The sequence below is a fragment of the Protopterus annectens genome, chromosome 2.part1 (assembly GCF_019279795.1).
Source record: "Protopterus annectens isolate FY-2018-M chromosome 2.part1, PAN1.0, whole genome shotgun sequence".
Taxonomy (NCBI): Eukaryota; Metazoa; Chordata; order Ceratodontiformes; family Protopteridae; genus Protopterus; species Protopterus annectens.
The window spans coordinates 1,230,812,735-1,230,834,217 of NC_056729.1; the positions used below are offsets into that span (position 1 = coordinate 1,230,812,735).

Here is a 21,483-nt window from a genome sequence, read left to right on the forward strand (position 1 = left end):
ATGCCCTTACCTGTATGTTGAGCAACGTAAAAGGATGTCTTTGCTGTCTTGGACACATATTAGTCAAAGCCCAGGTTACTGTCTCAATGTGTTCCTTGATCCCTGACTAGTGGGTCAACTCTTAAGGGTGTTTTATAGATGATATAGTTTCCTGGTGTGCCCAACTTCCCAAAAGGTAATATAATGTATTTCTTGGCATTGAGTTTTAAGCTGTGGCTTTGGCACCAGTCATTTGTCTGTGTTAGACCCTCTTGTAAGATGTCTATGTCTTGGGGAGATTCAATGACTACTCTCAGTTTGCAATCATCTGCGAACTTGGTCAGCCAGAGGCCTTTGACATCGGCCTTGACTTCTGAGAATTAGAAGCCAAAGAGGAACAGGCCCAGCATGGAGCCCTGAAGGATTCCACTGGTGACCTGCACTTTGTGGAGATGGTCTCACTAATCCTAACCTCCTGGGTCTTGTCTGTGAGCCAGTTGGCTATCCAACTGGTTATATATGGGTATATACCCAATTCCATAAGTTTTTTTTATGATGCTGAGTTAGGTATTGTATCATATGCCTTAACCAGGTCAAAGTAGGCATTATGCATTGTTTTACCCTTATCCATTGCCTTGGTGACCTCCTCAAAGAATTCCACCAGGTTCAGTAGCATGACCTTAGTTTGACAAAGCAAAACTGGGATGGATCTGGTGTCTGAAGGTATTCTATGTCTTTGTTGATCATTCCCATGAAAATTCCTTCCATGGCTTTGCATATAAGACTAGCCAGACTAACGGGCCTGTAGTTTCTGGGATCTGTTGATGGTCTTGTCTTATGAAGAAGGATGACCATTACAGTCCTCCACTCTCATGACATGAAGCCTGTTTTGAAACTATAGTTAAATAGTAACTCCAGTGTCCATGATAGGTCATATTTTAGAATATTCAGGAGGCATCCTGTGTTATTATCAGGGCCCATTGTGGCTGTGTTCTTGGCATATACAGCCAGGACATACTCGCTATTTTTAGTTGAAGGGGGTTATCTTTGAAGGTACTTCTTGGAGAGGGTGGCTGGGGGCGAGTGGGAACTGGGGAGTAAAGTTGGAACTGAATTTGTCATCCTGTGTTATTGCTCTATCACCCAGCTCAGTGAATGTGGCACCATTAAACACCAAGTTCAGCACACTGATGTGAGTTGCCTTTGAGGTTTCTGACATAGTTGAAGAAGACCTTATGGTTGTCCTTTGCCTGGGAGGCTATCCTGACCTTAAAACTGAATTTATTGCATTTAATTAGCTCTCTTAGTTGACTGTTCAGTTTGATGTGTGTGTGTGTGTGTGTGTGTGTGTGTGTGTGTGTGTGTGTGTGTGTGTGTGTGCGTGTATGCACGTGCATGCACGTGCGCACTCTGTATTTGATAGTGGTAGTGCATGTGTCCAGTGCTGGACTGACTTCTTGACCTGGACTGATTCCTGCATTTTACCAAAGCTTTCCAAGACTAGCTCCAACTCTCTGTAACCCTGATCTGGCTATGGTACATAATAAAGATGGGTGGATGGGTAGATAATCATAAACAGAAGTGCCATGCATTAAAAAAAAAAAAAAAAAAAGTGTTTTAAATAATATAATGTTAATTGTCCCTCAGTGTATCATGACATTTTAAATAGGTATATAATTAAAAATTAAGTTTAGGTGTGTACAATGTAAGCAGTAAATCAAACTATTGTCATTTTCATACCATGTTAATTTATTTATTGGTATTTGTTTAATAATGAACTAAGAGGAATATGCCTTCATTATAAATAATATTGACAGTAAGTTTTACATTAAATAAAATGCTCACCCTTGGTTTTATTTATTTATTCTTAGGAAATGGAAAGATTTTTGCATCACAGAGACGTTCTTGAATTGAGAAAGAAGGAACTCTTGTACAAGAAATGGTCTGAATCTGTATCGGAACCACTACAGCAAAAAATTGAAGACTTGGTTGAAAGCCAGTCAGCTGAGGACATTAGAAGCAGAAAAAGTTTGATGCTAGCAAAATATCTAAATTATTGCAACAAAAAGGTACCAAATCCATCTCCGTTAAACAGATATTGGTAGGAGATATAGGATTCTGAATCTTCACTGCATTCAAAGTCCATCAGAATGCTTTGTTCTATTTATGAAAGATTTCTGAGACACTGGTCTTTTCTCCACTTTGTTTTATATGTACTTGCTGCGTAGGATGAACCATCAAAGGTAGTTAAAATGCGTTCTAAAAATGTCACTTTATTAATTTAGGATTTCTAAACTTAAATATCCAGCAGAGCATTAAACTATATGGTACTACAGAGTAAACAACAGTTGTTACAGATAAAAGTATTACAAGCAAGATTCAGAAAGTGCAGAAGTGGTACAAACATTGCATCTTCATGTTTCCAATAAATATAGTAAACCTTATTGTAAGGAGAGCATTTGCAGTTGGTAACATTAACTGGCTTAAGGTTTCACTTCAAAGTATGGGAATGAAACAAGTTTAGCTAGCATCGTGGCAGCTTATAAATCAAGTCTTTATGTTGGCCTATGGATTATGTGAGTGCAATACACAAGATACATGCATACACATTGTGTGTGTGTGTGTGTGTGTGTGTGTGTGTGTGTGTGTGTGTGTGTGTGTGTGTGTGTATAATATGTCTGTGTGTGCTGTTATTGCAAGTAAATGCAGTCAACAATATAGATCACATCACTGTCTTTCTCTTAAGACAAACTGGCTTGAACTAAAAAAATTCTCTGTTGTACTCAAAATGTTATTACAACTTTCAAACTACTGCACATCCCTGAAAAATACCCATCCCTTCACTCCATTATTCAACTTTACACTACTAAGAGACCTCTACACCTCAATGACAAATCCTTAACTAAACCTAACAACAGCACAGGATACTCCATATTCACACTGCATTGCTAATAGATGGAATAGCATCTCACTCCCCTTGAGAACAGTCTGCAACTTGACAGGCTTTAAATGCCAACTGAAGCAACACATTATAGTTAAATGGCTCTGCACCTGCACCTCCTCTGGTTAAACTGGTACTAATATAGCTATGACTTCATGCCATAACTCTCTTCTGCACAAAGTTTAATGCACTATTTTCACAACTATGGCCTCCTCTATAATCTGATCTCATTTATCTTCCTTGTACCTCCTCCCCTTCCTCCTATCTTTGGGCTGCTCTAACTCTTTACTTTAAAAAATATTCATATACAATCCATGTAACTGTTATTTATAATTAAAACTGTTTGTAAATGATGCAACTGGTGTCAAGGATGTTTGAATAATGGAACTGTTGCTTGTGAATGAAACTGGCCATAAATGGTGAAATAATGAAAATGATGTCTATGATGGATGTATAGGTTCATAGGGAAGTACTAGGCTAACTGCCCTTGTGCCAATTTAAGCCTAGCTAATTTCCCTTTCAAAGGTAAGAATCAAACCTTGCACCCTGTGTCTGTAAGGTAAACCCTTTAACCATTATTCCAACTCCCAACTCAGATAAGATTGTACCATCTTGAACCCACAGTCCTTGGCTTAGGAGGCCAATGACTTATCTAGTATGTCACTGGAGCCTGACAAAAAGCTTAGTCAGTTTCCCTCAAAGTTGAGAATCAAATTTTGTACTGTGAGGTAAATGCCTTAAACGTTATGCTAAACCCAACTTTCTCCCTGGGCCTTCACTGAAAAGGGGCACTGTTAAATCACACCTTCCTGGTAAATAAATGCCAATAAACTATATTTTATGTATGTATTTATTTTTGCTTGATTACCAAGATGGTCTAACTGGGCCATGTAAGACCCATTTCCAACTGAAGCCCAGGAAGAAAAGTTCCACACAATTACATATTCCATCAATAAAAGAAAAAATGTAGACAATACAAAAAAATATAATACAGTACAGCATGACAATAAATGACTAGCACAAGTATTGTTTTCAGGAGATGAAAGAAAAAATAGTTACAAAGCAGTGTAAGATGGTAGTCAATGAGGAATCTGCAGGTGCTATTAATGAGACTGGAAAAGATTAGTTATAAAGTGACAGGAGAACAAAGAATCATTAAAGGGAAGATTCTTGGAGAACAAGGAGTCATTATTAAAGGGAAGATTGTTGGAACAGTTTCCGGTGAGAGATTTAGTGGAAATAGAAAGGTAATAGTTTAAAGTTGGAAGAATGAATAAAGTTAAAATAATGCTAGGCTAATAAAGGGCAGACTACATGGTTAGAGGGAAATAGTGGCGTTTAAGGAAACAAAATTTGGATGTAATATATGAATTGTTATAGAAGAAAAGAAAGAGATATCGTGGTGTGTTTACCCAGGTGATCTGGAACAGCAGCAATGCCAGGAATTAAATGGGTATTCCTTTAGTTTGATTGTGAAGAAGATGGGGAGGACATTAGCCTAACAGTAGCAGGGAGGGATTTCCACAATTTAGATACATAGGCAGAATATAGGGAATCACCAAAGGTATCATATGATTTTTTTGACCTGAAGACTATTTGTGTCTAATGAGCAAAGAGGCTTGTCGATATTGTGGGTCTGTAATTGTTAGGCTTGGCTGAGTGTCCTCCTTTGTAGAAAGGGATTATATGGACCTCTTTTCAGAAGGTTGATACTTTCCCACACTGATGCTTCTGTCAAATAAGGTTGTAAGGGTACGGCAAAGAAGTGTTCTTCCAGTTTTAGAGATTTTGGGAGGATGACATCGGATGTTAATCATTCCCACTGCTGCAGTAACCTTTAGACTATATTGGTTGTGTCCTGCCTAGGAGACAACTGGTCAGCTTCCAAAAGACCTGGCTTTCTCCCACATCTCCACATGGACTGCTGATTGGACAGCCCTGTGGAGAGAAATCTGCAGTCAGAGTGAAGCTTTCTTTATAACTTTCTTGCTACCTCATGAAGAAGCAGTTTAGAGGATTCACAGGAGCAGCAGCTGTCCTTCAGCTTCATTTCTGGCAGATAAGTATTCAGTGGGAAGCCAGTATATAGTGATGTGTTGCCCTTTTAAGAAATATAAGTTGTTTTTAAATAGATCTTTCGCAGTATTTCCCCTTTAAGAAACCCAGTATTCTTTCGAATGTGAGAAGTTTCCTGTTAGGGATCACTATATTTAGCTCTAAGCTATTTAGACGATATTTTTATGAGCAAATGTACTGCTTATGTATGTCAGGAAGTGTTTTATACAGGCAGAGATTATTACCAGTATGTCAGTGCTTATGCATACTTGGTGACAACATACCTGCCATTTTTTTTCCTGTCAGACTAGGTATTTTGGCAAAGGGGTTTCCTGACAGGATTTTAGTGTGCTGCTTTTTCATTACTGTGATAGAGGACTGTGTATGTGAGTGTAAGTGTGCTGCTTATGAACACTTGCTGACAGCATAACTCCTGACCAACTCTTGGTTATAGCATGTATATTTACTCTGTTTCAACTATTCTATCTCCCGCTGTACCTAGAAAGAAAAAAGAAAACAATTTACCAAATAGCCTTTGCCAACACTGTAGGCTAATTTAATGCCTAAGTCAATGGTGGGTGAATCCACAGTGGCCATTTGTCATTCCACTCGCTTACCTCTCCAGCTTCCTCCCGTGTAGTACTTTCAGCCACCATGAATCGTTGGTTAACCACATCCTTTTTGGCTGTTCAAGTGTGCAATACTGGCATGGAGGAACCATCTTTTCTTGGTCAGGAAGATGTTGCTTGAGGTAGTAGGGGTAAAAGCCCTCTAGACAGGGCAGGATTGCCTTAAAGTAGGTCTTTATCCAAACCTATATTTTAAAAAAAATGGTTAAACATTGTTCATCTGAAGACAGTGATTTTCTTACCTTAGCCAGGCAATTGTACAAGCTGTCAATCCTGATGCACAGAAATACTTACCTGAGAATAATGTCAGCAGGGATATTCCTGAGGAAAATATTTCAAAGGATTGTGATACAGACAGGGACATGGCTACTTCTGCAGATTCCTATGCTCAAATCTCTGATTCAGTGGAACATTGGTCCACACCCCCTTCCATTTGAGGAATTTTCCTTTTCTTAGACAATAGCCAGGATGAATGAGGTGTTTTATGGGAACAGATGGATGTTTCCCATAAACTGAAGAGATATTATGATATGTTACAAGTAGGTATGGCTCATCCACTCTCATAGTATCTCCTATTGTGCTAGTCTTGAAGGATGTATTTAATGCTCTGTAATAATCCTGAGTCTCAACCTTCAGTTCTCAAAAAGGCAGATGGAGCTTTACAAAGCTTCTCATACTAACAAGAATTTGTTTTCCCACCATAGGTCTGACCCTTTGGCCATATCCACATTTTCGCTAGCTGGAAATAGACTATTGGTTTCTTCTACTACTTCTCCTGCAGACAAAGAATGAATGGTATTAGATTTGGTAAGAGAATATTTTATTCTTCCACTTTGGCATATAGAACACTTAAATATCAGACTGTTGTGGATGTTTATTCTTTTTTTGTACAGACAGCTTGATAGCATTATCTGCTATATTTCCTCTCAAAGGTATATCTGAAATGCATTGTTCCTATCATTTGTCAGGTATCAAAACATGCCTTAAAGAGTGTGAATGATTGTGCAGAAACTATGTCTAAGGCCAATGATTTTGCTGCAATTTTGAGGTTATATGCCAAGATACATAATCAGAAGTTTTAAGATGAGGTAAAGTCTGAAATTCTAAATTCAGTTTTAGATAAGAAGGATTTGTTTAGCCCATCTGCTACTCAGGTCCTCAAACAAGTTGATGAGAGAGGGAAATGAATGCAGAGTTTACAAGATTTTTCAGTCACCTTCTTCCAAATCTTAGTTTCCTTTTAAAAACAAAACAATCCCTCCCTACTCAAGCCAAACAGGGAACCAAAAAGAGATGGCAGGAAGGGAATAACAACAAACAAGGATTTTTCTTAAAAGGGGTCTGTCTAATACTTCATAATGACTATACCTGCATTCATTCCCCCTCTAGTACCCCTCCTACCCTCATCTCTCAAAATCTGGCCCAGAAATTGGCTCTGTATGTTTTCATTTGGCAACAGATTGCTTCAGACTCTTGGGTGTTAAAATGGTTCAGGAGAGATACTGTTTGCACTGGTTACAAATATCTCCTTTCAGGGGCGTTCCTCCCAACCCTCCAAACCAGAAAGATTTTTTTTCAGAGGTTCTTTTGCACTTACCCTAAAAGTCATAGAACCAGTGTCATTAAATTAAAAGGACAAATTGTTCTACTACAGAATGTTTCTGGTACCAAAGAAAGAGTCTTCTTAGAGACAAGTTCTAGATTTATCCTTTCTAAATCTGTATGTTAAAGTACCAAAATTCAGAATGCTGACCCTTAAGAATCTATTACCTCTCATTTCCCAAGGAAGTTTTTTGGTAACATCAGATCTAAAAGAAGGTTATCACATTCCCATTGCCAAAGGCTTCATAAAATATCTCAGACTATCTGTATTTGAGTCACAGTATCAGTTCTCTGCATTACCCTTTGGGTTATCTACAGCACAAATGGTATCTGCAAAGTGTCTAGCTCTAGTCATAGCGCATTGCAGACTGACATTCACGTTTCCTTATTTAGACAACTTAGTCATGTTTGCAGTCTTTTGCCAGATCATTGCAAAGGGTTTCTTCTTTTCTGAACAATCTGTGATTGCACATAAATGTTCAGAAATCCTCCTTGTCACTGTCACACAGAACCGTCTTTCTGGCCTTTCTTATAGATACCTCTAAATAAAATACTTTTTTGACACAGGAAGAGGGAGATTATCTGAAAACTTTGCTGAGCTTCTCCAATCAGTCTGAGATTTCAGTCAGTGGGTGTCTCATAATCCTGGGGTTCATGCCTTCTATAATTCTCATGATTCCTCTTGCTAGATTGCACATGAGAAGGATTCAATAGTTTCTAAAAAAAAAAACACATGAACCCAACACTTGCATCCTCTGGAATTTCAGATTCCAGTTTGGGGTTTTGTCAAAAGGGAACTGCAATAGTAGAGACTACAGATAGAAGCAACTCCAAGTCTCCTCTTTTCCACTCTACCTCTAAGCCGATCTATAACTACAGAGGCCTCAGATTTCACTTAGAGCAGTTTCTATGGGGGTAAAGGTGCAAGGTCTGTGGAACTCCTCAAACAAAGCTTAAAGAGATGTTAGCTATCATCTGTGGTCCCCTCATCCTCTTCAGGTGATTACAGACAGTGATGTGACACATAAACAAGCAAGGGGGCACTAGGTCATTCCCTCTATGCAGGCTGGCTATCATGGCTTGGGAGGTAGCTCTTCAACACTCTTTAACCCTCTAAGCTGAGCAGGACGAGGGCTTACCCTCACAAATGGAAGTTGAATGAGGGTGTCTTCCAGGAATTGATCCAGTTGTGGGAAACACCTCAAGTAGATCTGTTTGCCTCATTTCAGAACAGAAGACTGAATAAGTTCTGCTCCAGGACTCTACAGACACGCCCAGAAAACAGATGCTTTTCATTCCCATGACAGTGAATGTTCCTTTATGCTTTTCTACCCCTTCTGCTGATATCCATGGTAATTCTACTGATTCAATAGGATTGCCTGAAAATCATTGTGTTGATCCCCATTTAGCCCAGGCAAAATGATTCTCCATTCTTATGGAATTGGCTAAGAGCAATTACCACAAGATTCCTCCCAAAGTGGACATACACATGACAGGGTAGTCTGATATACTGCAGTCACAAACATCTTCTGCTAACTGCCTGAATGATTTAATTCTGATTCCTTTTAGGCAACTCTTTCTTAGGGATGTGCATCAGGTATTAAAGGTGGCAAGAAAACCTGCTAGTAGGAAATCTTATGTTGGTAAACAAAAAAGATTGTTTAGTTGGTGCCTAGCCAATAACCAGAGTCTCATCAGGAATTATGTATGATCATTGCAGCCATTTCAGCATGTCTGTCAATCATGTCTCTCAACCTCTTACAACAAGAAATCTGGACATAACCATAAGTAATTGGGGGACAAAGGTTCCAAAATAGGGGCAATTATTAAATATCGCTCTTACAAGCTTAGAAAGTTGAAAGAATAATAGGTTTTGCATTAGCATGAATTTTTCTGAAGGGTATGAAGTCTGTAATTCAAATGTGTGGCATTATTTTCTGACTTCATTATTTAATGATTTGCCAATAATTTGCCAGAAAACCAAAATTTTATGAGGAATAGACTAAAAATACAAGGCAAAAATCAGCACATTCTGCAAAAATCTGCACAATTGAGAGGTATGCTATATGCTGTCCATGGATACTCCACTTTCTTCTGTGTTTTTAATGAAATAGTTTCTGAAGGGAGTTTTACATTTGAAACTTCATTGTAAACAGGTTACTCCTTTTTGGGATCTCAACTTTGTGTTAGAAAAATTAACCTTGGTTAAGGTACATTTACATGAAAAACTGTTCTTCTCATTGCTCTGACAAAGTATGCTGATGACTGCAAACTGGGAGCGGTCATAGAATCTCCAGATTATGTCAACATCCTACAAGAGGGCTTTACACAAGCAAACAACTGATGCCAAAGTAATGGCCTTAAACTTAATGAAAATAATATAATGTTAAGTTGTCAATCTCGCCTTCATTCGTGCTGGATGGGTTCGGAGCCGAACCTCAGCTCCGACTTGGCCTATTACTAAAGCTCGAGAGCTATTTTTACCGGCTCGAGGCTATCCTATGTTCCATAATGCTAGGCGTGATATACCCAGATCTTGTTTGCCGCTTCAGCTACGAGGTTGCATCTTTTTGCTGGCTCCAGGTTGTATTAATATTTTTCTTGTATTTAGTCAGCTTTTTGGGTTAAAATCTTAGCGATAGTTTTTTATAGTTACTACCCTTTAGATCCCTGTTTAGGATTCCCTCTTAGGTAGTTTTTTATACAGTTTTTCCCCTCACTGAATAGTTAGGCCTTTGGCCAAACTTTTTCCATACTTTTCTGTAGTAGTAATTCCCTTGTTTTTTTTCTGTAGATGTATGTGTGTGCCTAGTTAAATTGTATTAAAAAGTGTGGGGTTTTTTGTTTATTTCTTGGTCTGTTACAACCTTTTTGTGTGTGTGTGTTGGCTGATTGTGACTAGACCTCCCAGAGTTGTCTTTTTCTGCCCGTCATCCTTGTTTCAGGATGTCGAAAGACACCAAGGTCTCGGGCTTCAAGAAGTGTGACTCGTGCTGTCAGAAGATGTCTCTGACAGACGGTCACACTTCTTGTTTATATTGCTTGGGCCGTCTGCACCTGCAGGACTCTTGTTCTGTCTGCCATGCGTTCAGTCCAAGAGTCCTACAGGAACGCAGAAACAAACTTATTTTGAGAGGCTTATTAAAGCCTGAAGTTTCTCCGGCTAAGCCTTCGTCGGGTAAACCTTCCAAGCCCGCCAAACCGTCGGCTCCATGTTCGGAGCCGTCGCCGAGCGGTGCTACTACTACCACTGCATCTGTTCCGGCCGGAACCGATGATTCGAGGCCTCAGTCGGCTCCAACTCTGCTGTCGGAGCCGTCTTCGAGCAGAAAGCGTTCCAGGTCTCCTTCCCTGGAATCTGTCCATTTGGCTCCGAAGTCTCCCTTGTTATCGGAGCGGAGTCACAGGTCCCATTCCTCTCGGTCTTCCAGGCTGTCAGACCATGACCTCGAGAGGGTGGTTAGCAGACTACTTAAGTCGCAGGCACTGGCCCAAATGTTGCATAGCCCTCCTCATCAGGCAGTGGCTTTCACTACTCCCTCTTCGATTCCTCCTCCGACTCTTCCTTTGAGTTCGGAGCTGGAGATCGTAGGGGTCGGGACCGTCGGAACGTCGAAGCCGATACCACTCCTTTCGGTTCCCTCGTCAGCTCCGATCTCTTCCTTGGTTCCATCCTTGGAGGGATCCGGGCGCAGGGACTCTCTCGTCGGTTCTGAGGGGGCGAGTGGCATCGGACCCTTGTCCGACCCCGTCCTCCCTCTCGGAGCTTCGGCGCAGGTGAGTTCGGCCCCGACATCGGCCTCGGAGCCGTCCCTCTCAGTGCCGGGAGGAGTCCTTGTCTCTTCAGAGTGGGGACCCCTTCCCTGCCTGATAGGGGCGTCTTTGAGGTCATGAGGAGTGTGCTGGCCCCTGTGCCTGCTCCACGGTCAGCTCCTTTGGCTCCTCCCTCTATGGTGCCTGCTTCAGTCTCTATCCGTTCTTCCGATCCCGAGTGTGGAGAACAGACGCTACAGGTAGCCCCATTGGGTGTATCCTCCTCTTCTGAGGCCTCCCCTGATCCTTCAGGGGAGCCCCCTCGAAAGAGAAAATGCAAGAGGAAGCATGTAGACTCCCCTGAGTCAGTCACATCGGACACTGACTTGGATGACTCAGAAGGGTCCCCAAGGTCCCCCTCTGAGGATGTCTTATTTTTTGACATCCTGGAGATTCTTAAGCAGAGGGGAAACTGGTGTGCCCTTAACCCTTCTGAGGACGAGTCGGTGTACCTGGATGCGTTCGGTTCTTGCCCTTCCACCTCCTGGGTGTATCTGCCTTTCGACCCACTCATGGATGTGGTGGCTCGAAAGGCGTGGACGGCTCCGGATACTATGGAACCAACTCCCCGGAGGCCTACAAAATTTATTACAGCCCCTTCTGGCAAGCAGTTTCTAACTAAGGGCATCCCTGTTGATGCCATGGTGGTGGCGGCGGCCACTAAAAAGGAGTTGGCTGACCCTTCAGTACCTGTCCATCCTCCTAATAAGGAATCTAGGACTATGGACAGGTATGGTAAGCGGATGTTTTCCTCAGCGACCTTTGCTATGAGGTTGCTGAATTATTTGTGCCATTTCACCCATCTCCAGAGAGACCTTCTCAAGGAACTGGGTGATACCTTACAGGACCCATCAGCTGCGGGGTCTCAGGAAAAGATCAACTCCCAGCTGGGGACCCTAAACTCTATTGTCAACTCCTGCATGCGGCTTATTTCCTATGCAGCCGATGGAGTGAGTAGGGCTGCAGGCACAGGCGTTGCTCTAAGGAGACACGCCTGGATGTGGCTTTGCAATTTTGCTGACCCCTTCAAGGCATCCTTCACTAACACCCCCTTTGATGGTTCTGCCTTGTTTGGACCTCAAGTGAAGGATACATTGACCAGGTGCGAGCAGGAAGGCAAGACTCTCTCTGCCGTAGGAGTCCATTTTTCTACCCCTTCTAGACCATACCCTAAGGGTCAGAAAGGCGGGAAAATGTGGTTCCGCAAACCTCAGGGAGTACTGCTTGACACACATGGTGAGCTTCCCTCCAGAGGCAGAGGAGGGAACAATAATAGACGCCGCCCAAGGGGCAGGGGGGGTCCACAGAATCAGGGTAGCAGAGAATCCTTCTCTGACAAACCGTTCCAGCACCCCTAAGGAGCTGCCCGACTGTCCACCTTCGGAGGCAGTCGGGGGAAGACTATCACTGTACCCAGAAGCCTGGCATTCCCTCATGCAAAACAATTGGGTACGGTCGATCATATCAGAGGGTTACAAAATTCCCTTGATTTATACCCCACTACCACCAAAAGGGCCCCTTCCAGACATTCCACCCGGTCTGAGGGATCAAGCAGCACTAGAAATTTCAAAGCTGCTAGAAAAAAGAGCCATCCAGCCAGTCCCAGCAGACCAGCAAGGATCCGGAGTCTACTCCAAGTTCTTTTTGGTACCAAAAAAGACAGGGGACTGGAGACCTATTTTGGATCTCAGCAGGCTGAACAAGTCTGTTCAAAGAACGAAATTCCGGATGGTCTCGCTTCAGTCCATTCTACCCTTCCTGGGTCAGGACAATTGGATGTGCTCTATAGACCTTCAGGATGCGTACTATCATATCAAAATGAACAGGTGCTCCAGGAGGTTTCTCCACGTCCGGCTGGGAGCCAGTCACTACCAATTCAGAGCCCTGCCCTTTGGCCTCACCACAGCCCCCAGGGTATTTACCAAATGCATCGCAGTGGTTGCGGCTCACCTGAGACGAAAAGGATTCCAGGTGTTTCCATACTTAGATGACTGGCTCCTTACTGCCACCACCAAGCATCAGCTACTCCATTCCAGAGATTATACCCTCCAAATTTGCAATGAGCTAGGTATCTCTATAAACTCCAAAAAGTCTGCCTTGTCAATCTATTACCTTCTTAGGCACCATTTTAAACACTGTGGAACTGTCAGCAAAACTGCCTGTACAAAGGATTTCAGACATTCGCGATCATGTTCAAATCCTACTACAAGAGAGCAGAGTCCAGGCCAGATTCGTACTAAAAACCCTAGGTCTCATGGCAGCAGCTATCACATTACTCCCCCTAGCTCACTTTCACATGCGGATCCTGCAATGGATGCTGTTTTTCCAGTGGTCCTTTCAACAGCTTCCAGTGTCACACAGCATTCTAATCACTCAGTCATGCAAAAGGCACCTTTCGTGGTGGATGGTCTCCCCTCAGGTTCTTCAGGCCAGACTCTTTGTCCTTCCTCCTCCTGTGGCTACTGTGACAACAGATGCCTCCCTGATTGGGTGGGTGGGGGGGCATTTTCAGGGCAGGACAGTCCAGGGCACATGGCAGCCTTTCGAAGGCCACCTGCACATAAATGTCTTGGAAATGAGAGCGGTACTTTTAGCGTTGCAGGCCCTTCAAGACTCTCTACCCACCGGGACTATTACAATTCAGACAGACAATATGTCTGTAGTGTGGTACATCAACAAGCAGGGCAGAACCAGGTCCTACCCCCTATGTCGAAAGGCACTCAGACTGTGGCAGTGGGCGATCTCTTCTCAACGGTTTCTGGTAGCAACGCTTATCCCCGGGAAGTCCAACGTCATAGCGGACAGGCTGAGTAGAGCCATTCTCATGCCCCATGAGTGGTCTTTCAACCAGCTAGTAGCAGAAAAAATCTTCCCCCCAGAGACGCTCTAGTCCACGATTGGCCCCGGGGTCTTCTGTATGCTTTCCCCCCCCTTTCCCTTAATTACTCAGCTAATCCAGAAAGCAACTGTTTTGAGATCCAGAATGATCCTTGTTGCCCCTTACTGGCCTCGACAAATTTGGTTTCCGTTCCTGCAACGTCATCTACTAGATCAACCCTGGCATCTGGACCCAGCGCCAGATCTTCTGACATCAGTCAGGCGGGCTGCATCAATCTCTCCAATCTCTCAACCTCACAGCTTAGTTGCTCCACTTCCAACCCTAGCCAGGCTTAACTCAATCTCTCATTCAGTTCGTGACATCATCCTCGCTTCGCACAAGTCTGCTACCAGAAAGACTTATGCTAGAAAATGGAAGCGTTTCTCTGTTTGGGCAGGGGAGAAACAAGTTGACCCTTTTACAGCCCCTGTCCATACAGTCTTAGATTTTTTGGCAGAACTTTTTCAAATGGAATCTTCTTCAGCCACCATCAGAGTTCAGTTGGCAGCTATTGCGAATTTTCATGTTGGATTGTCAGAGACTAGCATTATGTCACACAAACTTTGTAAAGCCTTTCTAAAAGGAACCCTCTTACTTAGGCCCCCGGTAAAAGATCCTCCCCCACCATGGGACCTAAATTTGGTGCTGTCGTCTTTAATTCTCCCTCCCTTTGAGCCTGCGGCTTCCTGTTCGTTAAAGTTGCTCTCTTGGAAAACTCTGTTTTTAGTAGCCATCACTTCAGCGAGAAGGGTATCGGAACTTCAAGCCCTTTGTGTTCGCCCTCCTTACCTTGTTTTTCACAAAGATAGAGTGTCACTTAGGACTAATCCGTCCTTTTTACCCAAAGTGCTCTCTGAAAAAAAATCTGAATCAGACCATCGATCTTCCTGTTTTCCTCCCACTTTATACCAATAGGTCTGAACGGAAGTTACATTGTCTAGACGTTCACCGTCAATTACGCTTCTACCTGGATAGAACCAAGCAGACGAGGAAATCAGGACAGCTCTTCCTGTCTTAGCGGAAGGGAAACAAGGCCTGCCAGTTTCCAGAGTAACCTTGTCCAGGTGGTTGACCTCTGTTATCATGTTGATTTACCAATTGAGGCATAAAGAGCTCCCTATTAAAACCAGAGCTCATTCAGCCAGAGCATTAGCTTCTTCAGTAGCATTTCAGGCAAGATTGCCAATGGATTTCATTTGTGCAGCGGCCACATGGGCCTCTCCTCATACCTTCATTTCTCATTACAAGCTGGACATGACCTCTAGAAGTAGGGCTGATTTTAGTTCCACTGTACTCAAGAGTTTGAGCCTCCCAGGACTAAGGTGCTAGGGATGCTGTCCCATCCAGCAAGAATGAAGGCGAGATTGACAACTTAACATTGAGAAGTTATGTACTTACCATAACATTCCATGTTAGTTGTCTTCTTCTCGCCTTTTTTCTTGCGTCCCACCCTCCATCCCCCTAGCCTGGCAAGACCGAGAGTATCTTCTGAGATGTGTTATCATGAGAGTTATCTCCTTAGCTACCTCTTTTCCCTTTCTTGGTAACTCTTATAAGAGTTTTGTATACCTAGATGTATAGAGGTAGATATATATATATATATATATATATATATATATATATATGTGTATATATATATATATATATATATATATATATATATGTATATATATGTATATATTCTCTGTCATGGTAGGGACATGTATGTCCATAGTGTTAGCTATCAAATGAGATCTGGGTATATCACGCCTAGCATTATGGGACATAGGATAGCCTCGAGCCAGTAAAAATAGCTCTCGAGCTTTAGTAATAGGCCGAGTTGGAGCCGAGGTTCGGCTCCGAACCCATCCAGCAAGAAAGAAGGCGAGAAGAAGACAACTAACATGGAACGTTATGGTAAGTACATAACTTCTCATTATTATCCCTTTCTATAAGGGAGATGTTCCTGCTAACTATCACATCAATAGCAACACATCAATGGTGAGAGACCTGGGCACACAGGTTGACAGCAGCCTTAGCTTTGGCCACCATGTCTCCACAGTGGTAAGAAAGGCATTCTGTGTTGCTCATCTCATAAGTAAGGGCATTGCCGCCTGAAAAAAAGAATTTATAACCTCCCTGTACTCTTCCCTCATTAGGCCAATAATTGAGTACAACTCCCATGTTGGTATGTACCTTTCCAAACGCCTGCAGCAATTGGAGAAACCACAAAGGTTCCTCACACAGGAAAATTCAAGGTCTTCAGCATCTGTCCTATGTGGATCATCTGAAATCACTGTCACTTTATTCTGTTTCATACAGACTACTCAGAGGTGATCTCTGCCTAGCATACAAGGCAATCTCTGACCCTGCTTTATTGAAAATGCTGCATCTCCATAAGTCAAATGGTACATGGGTTACTCATCTAAAGACCTTAACCTGGTATGCAACATTAATAGAACCTGGTGGAGGGACAGATTTGTCCCACAGAGTTTACCACACCTTTGGAACAGACTCCCACTTCATGTCAAACAGAGCACCTCATTGGCTCTCTTCAAACACAGTACAGACTACTGAATGGGTAACTGTAAATTCACACCAGAGATTCCACCTGTGTCCCTCTTGAGCAGGGACAGTAGGTGCTGAAGTGGAAATAAGGTTTGAACTTGGCTAGGCTTGTAAGGGCCCTAGGGCCATTACCCTAGTAACTTCCTATGATAGTAATGTTAAATCAAAAGGTAAATGAAGATATAACCATGAGATTAAATGTGTTGGCGCAAGTTGTTCAAGAGGAAGGGGAAACACGGTTAGCAGAAGTTGGTTTAAGTATTATAGCAAAATGGGAAAAATGAGGGACAAAACCAGAATTAGTGAAAATAATAATAGAAGCAAGAACCCAAGATGCCAACAACAAAAGATTAGTAGCAGGATTTATAGGGCATTGTTAAGAGACAGGTGGGAACAGGAAAGTAACCTACAAACGAAATGGCAAGGACAGACTGGGTATGAGATTGCAGATGAAAGATGGAAAGAGAGTTGTCCAGCCACTAGGTGTAGAATGGTTTGCATATTTGGCTGAAGATGCTTCCACAAGTACGTTTATACTCCAGAAAGACTAATTAGGTGTTCCCAGAAAGTAATTTAAACTGTTGGAGATGCAAGAAAAATATAAAGGTTGACAGGGAGCACATATTTTGGAAATGCAATGGCTTACTCGAGTTTAGAAATGAGAGTAAAGATGTGGTAGAAGTACTTGGAGGATATTTGTTGCTCTACACCAATAGTCAGTTCCTCCCTGGTTAGATCCGACCACAAAGTAATCACCATGGAAATCCACATCTCACCCACACACCCCCACAAAGGTAACCACCATGAAAAACTTCTCCAAAGCTGAGATTGGGCTCCTAAAAACAGAGGTGGCTAACGTCATGGCACCCATGTTAATGGAAAATGGATGCATGACTGCTGAATCATACACCAATGCACTGTACAAACACATACATAAATGCATGGAACTAGCAATACCCAACAGAACCAAGATGCTCTCCTCCAAAAAAAAAGAAGCCAATCTGGTGGTCCCCTGCCATTAATAAACTCTACAACAGAAGGAAGAAACTGTTGCAGAAAATGGTGAAGTCCCAAGACTGGAAAAACTCCCTAATTAGCCTCAACAAAAAGTTGAGATCCCTCATCAAAACCTCTAAAGCCAGCTATGAAAGCAGAATTGCGGCAGACACTAAAAACAACCACAAAGCCTTCTATAGTTATATCAAGAATCTCCACAGCAATACCCAGGTTTGCTCTGAGTTACTGCACAATGGTACCTCCTGTACTGAACCAACAGATATTGCCAACATACTGACCGACAGATTCAGTGCCAACTCCCCCCCCCCAAAGGACCAATCACAAGACCAGAGGAATGCCGGGCACCCAGCATTACTGCAGCACAGGTTAAAGCTGCATTGTCGAAGGCCAAGAATACTGCTTCCATGGGACCCGACAATATCCCTGGATGTGTTCTACATGAACTACAAAGTGAAATGGCACTACATCTGAGTGCCCTGTTCAGTCACTGCCTCATCTCAGGCTTTGTCCCTACCGAATGGCGCACTGCTACAGTCATCCCCCTCCATAAAGGGGGAGCAACTACAGACCCTGGGAATTATCGCCCCATTAGCCTGCCGAGTCTGATATGTAAGGCTATGGAGTGCATCATCATGGACCTAATTAACAAGGATATAGGGAATCTCCAAACTCTAGATCCCACGCAATTTGGTTCTGTGAAAGGCAGATCATGCCTGCTCAACCTGGTTGACTTCTTTGAGTCTGTCACCAGAGCTGTGGATGAAGGCAAGGGAATTAGTCCAAAATGACAAAAAATACACCGAACCCACAGACATTGCCAACATCCTAGCTGACAGGTTCAGTGCAAACTCCCCCCCCCCTCCCCACCAAAAGGGCTAATATCTATCCCAGCAGAGTGCTGCTCCCCTGACATCTCAAATGCTCAGGTAAGAGCTGCCCTCTCCAAAGCAAGAAACACAGCATCAATGGGACCAGACGGTGTCCCGGGCTGCATCCTACATGAACTCCAAGAAGAGCTAAACCCAAACCTAAAACTACTGTTCAATCTCAGCCTTACTACAGGATATGTACCCAAAGAGTGACGTACAGCAACAGTGGTCCCTCTCCACAAAGGTGGTGCCTCAACGGATCCTGGAAACTATCGCCCCATAAGTCTCACTAGCTTGGTCTGCAAAGCTATGGAAAGGATCATCATGGACCTTATAAATAAAGATATTGGGGACCTACAGACACTGGATCCTACCCAGTTCGGCTTTGTTAAGGGCAGATCCTGCCTCTTAAACCTGGTCAATTTCTTTGAAACAGTCACCAAGGCCATTGACAAGGGAAGGTGGTCCACACAGCCTACCTGGACCTCGCAAAGCCTTCGATACAATACCCCACTCGGCATTATAGATAAGCTCACCAGCTTAAATATAAACCCCTATGTCACTAGATGGGTTGCAAACTGGCTCAAGGACAGAACCCACATGGTTAGAATAGCTGGAGCCATGTCAGACTCCAAACCAGTTACAAGTGGCATCCCACAAGGCTCAGTCTTGGGACCTCTCTTGTTCGGTATATATTTCTCGGAGGTACAGGCCAACACGGAAGGACTGTGGCTACCAAGTTCGCAGATGACTGCAAACTGGGCGCCATAATCGACTCTCCAGCCGACACAAGCATCCTCCAAAAGGGCCTCATAGAAACAGACAACTGGTGCCAGAGCCATGGCCTCAAGCTAAATGCCAAAAAGTGTATAGTCATCCTCTTTGGCAAAAACAAAGTGCCCACAAATTACCACATAGGTGGTAATCCATTAAGTACAATAGAAGTAATTAGGGACCTGGGGACCCAAGTTGATAGCAATCTCTCATTTGACAACCACGTGGCCAAAGTGGTTAGAAAAACATTTTATATAGCCCACCTAATCATGAAGGGATTCACATCTAGATCAGGTGAGGTCATCGTGCCTCTTTACTCATCCCTCATCAGGCCCATAATTGAGTACAATGCCCCTTTTGGGATGTACCTTACCAGACACCTGCAACAACTGGAAAGACCCCAAAAGTACCTCACCAAGAGGATCAAGGGGCTCAAACAGATGCCGTATGCTGCCCGGTTAAAGAAACTCCAGCTCTACTCAGTGGCATACCGCCTGCTCAGAGGCGATCTGTGCCTGACTTATAAAGCCATGTCCAACCCAGAATTAATGGACATGCTGCACCTCAGAAAATCCAAATCCCATTGAGCTACGTGCTCGAGGGACTTAAACCTCAGCACTGAAATAAATAGGACATGCTGGAGGGACAGATTCATAACCCAGAGGCTCCCTTCACTCTGGAATAAAATCCCAGTCCAGGTTAGGCAGAGTCCCTCATTGACTCTCTTCAAGAGGAATCTTGATGAGTGGATGGGAGATCATAGGTTTACCCTGGGTATCACTTCTGTGTCACTGTTAGACAGAAGCGCAGTATACTAACCTCGAAAAAGGGCATAGCAAAATTAATTTAAAATGGGTGGCGAAAGCCATACACACTCTGGCTAGGCTTATAATTGCCCTAGGGCAGATAGCCTAGTATGAACCTATGAACTTATGGAAGTTCATACAACCTACCTCGATCTGGCCAAGGCCTTTGATACCATTCCCCACTCAGGAATTATTGATAAACTCACCAAACTAGCCATCAACCCCTATATCACTAGGTGGGTTGCAAATTGGCTCACCGATAGAACCCACAGTGTGAAAGTAGCAGACTCCAAGTCAGACTGCCGATCAGTCACGAGTGGAGTCCCACAGGGATCGGTCCTGGGTCCTCTCCTGTTTGGCATCTATTTCTTAGAAGTCCAGGCCAGCACAGAGGGACTCTGGCTGACCAAGTTCGCAGATGACTGCAAGATGGGAGCCATTATTAACTCCCCAACATCCTACAGAAAAGATACACTGAAACCAATGACTGGTGTCGAAACCATAGCCTTAAGCTTAATGCTGAAAAATGCATCGTCATCCCCTTTGGGAAAAACTTAGTTCCCACTAATTACCACATCGATGGGAGCCCATTGAACACTGAAGGCATTATAAGTGATCTGGGGACACAGGTTGACAGCAACCTCTCCTTCGACCACCACATTGCCACTGTGGTCAGAAAGTCCTTCTATGTGGCACATCTAATTACCAAGGGTTTTGCATCCAGGAAGAAAGAGGTTATCATCTCTCTCTCTACTCTTCCCTAATTAGGCCAATCATCGAGTATAATGCCCCATTTGTCATGTACCTCACTAGACACATGCAACAGCTGGAAAGGTCACAAACGTACCTCAAGAAGAGGATCCTAGGCCTTAAACAGATGTCCTACACGGACAGACTCAAAAAACTCCAGCTATTCTCTGTTTCATATCATCTACTAAAAGACGATCTCCGCTTGACTTGACCCAGCTCTGTTAGAAATACTACATCTAAAGAAATCCAAATCCCTCTGCACCACGTGCTCCAGAGACCTCATCCTCATTACCATAATCAACAGAACATGCTAGAGGGACAGGATCGTAACCCAGAGACTGCCCATGCTCTGGAATACGCTTCCCATACATCTCAAGCAGAGCACCTCACTGGCCCTCTTCAAGAGATAATTGTGGTTCCATTTCCTAATTTTAGTTCTGATAAGCTTGGTTCTATTAAGCAGCTAATGGAAAAAAAATACCTGGGGGGAGTATATACATAGTTTGTTTTGAGTATTGATAGTTAGGAAGTGTCTGTCATTTGCAAGTTTTATAGAGATTTTTGAGAATTTTAGGTGCAGGGATGTAATTAAACATATTATCTAGTTAATTGTTACTATAAATGATTGTATGTAATTTGATGCTGGAAAGAAAATCAATATTTGTGAACACTGGCTACCTAATTGTTTTTTTAACACCTTTATTGAATTATCACGTGACATAAACAGACTTACATTTATATAAAAGCAATCAAACCATATTAACAAGCTCTAGATGATTGTCACTTTTGAAGTGACAACTCAACCCCATGTGCAAGAATGGGA

General features: G+C 43.0%; 1 protein-coding gene across 4 annotated transcripts in view; it reads left to right on the forward strand.

Annotated features, from left to right (window-relative positions):
- FAM228B (family with sequence similarity 228 member B) overlaps positions 1-21,483 on the forward strand; it is a 721,883-nt gene that overhangs the window by 380,915 nt on the left and 319,485 nt on the right. For all 4 annotated transcript variants that reach the window (XM_044062760.1, XM_044062761.1, XM_044062762.1 and 1 more), the window contains exon 5: positions 1,851-2,048. In XM_044062760.1, the coding sequence (XP_043918695.1) occupies positions 1,851-2,048 (198 nt within the window). The remainder of the gene's footprint in view (positions 1-1,850; positions 2,049-21,483) is intronic.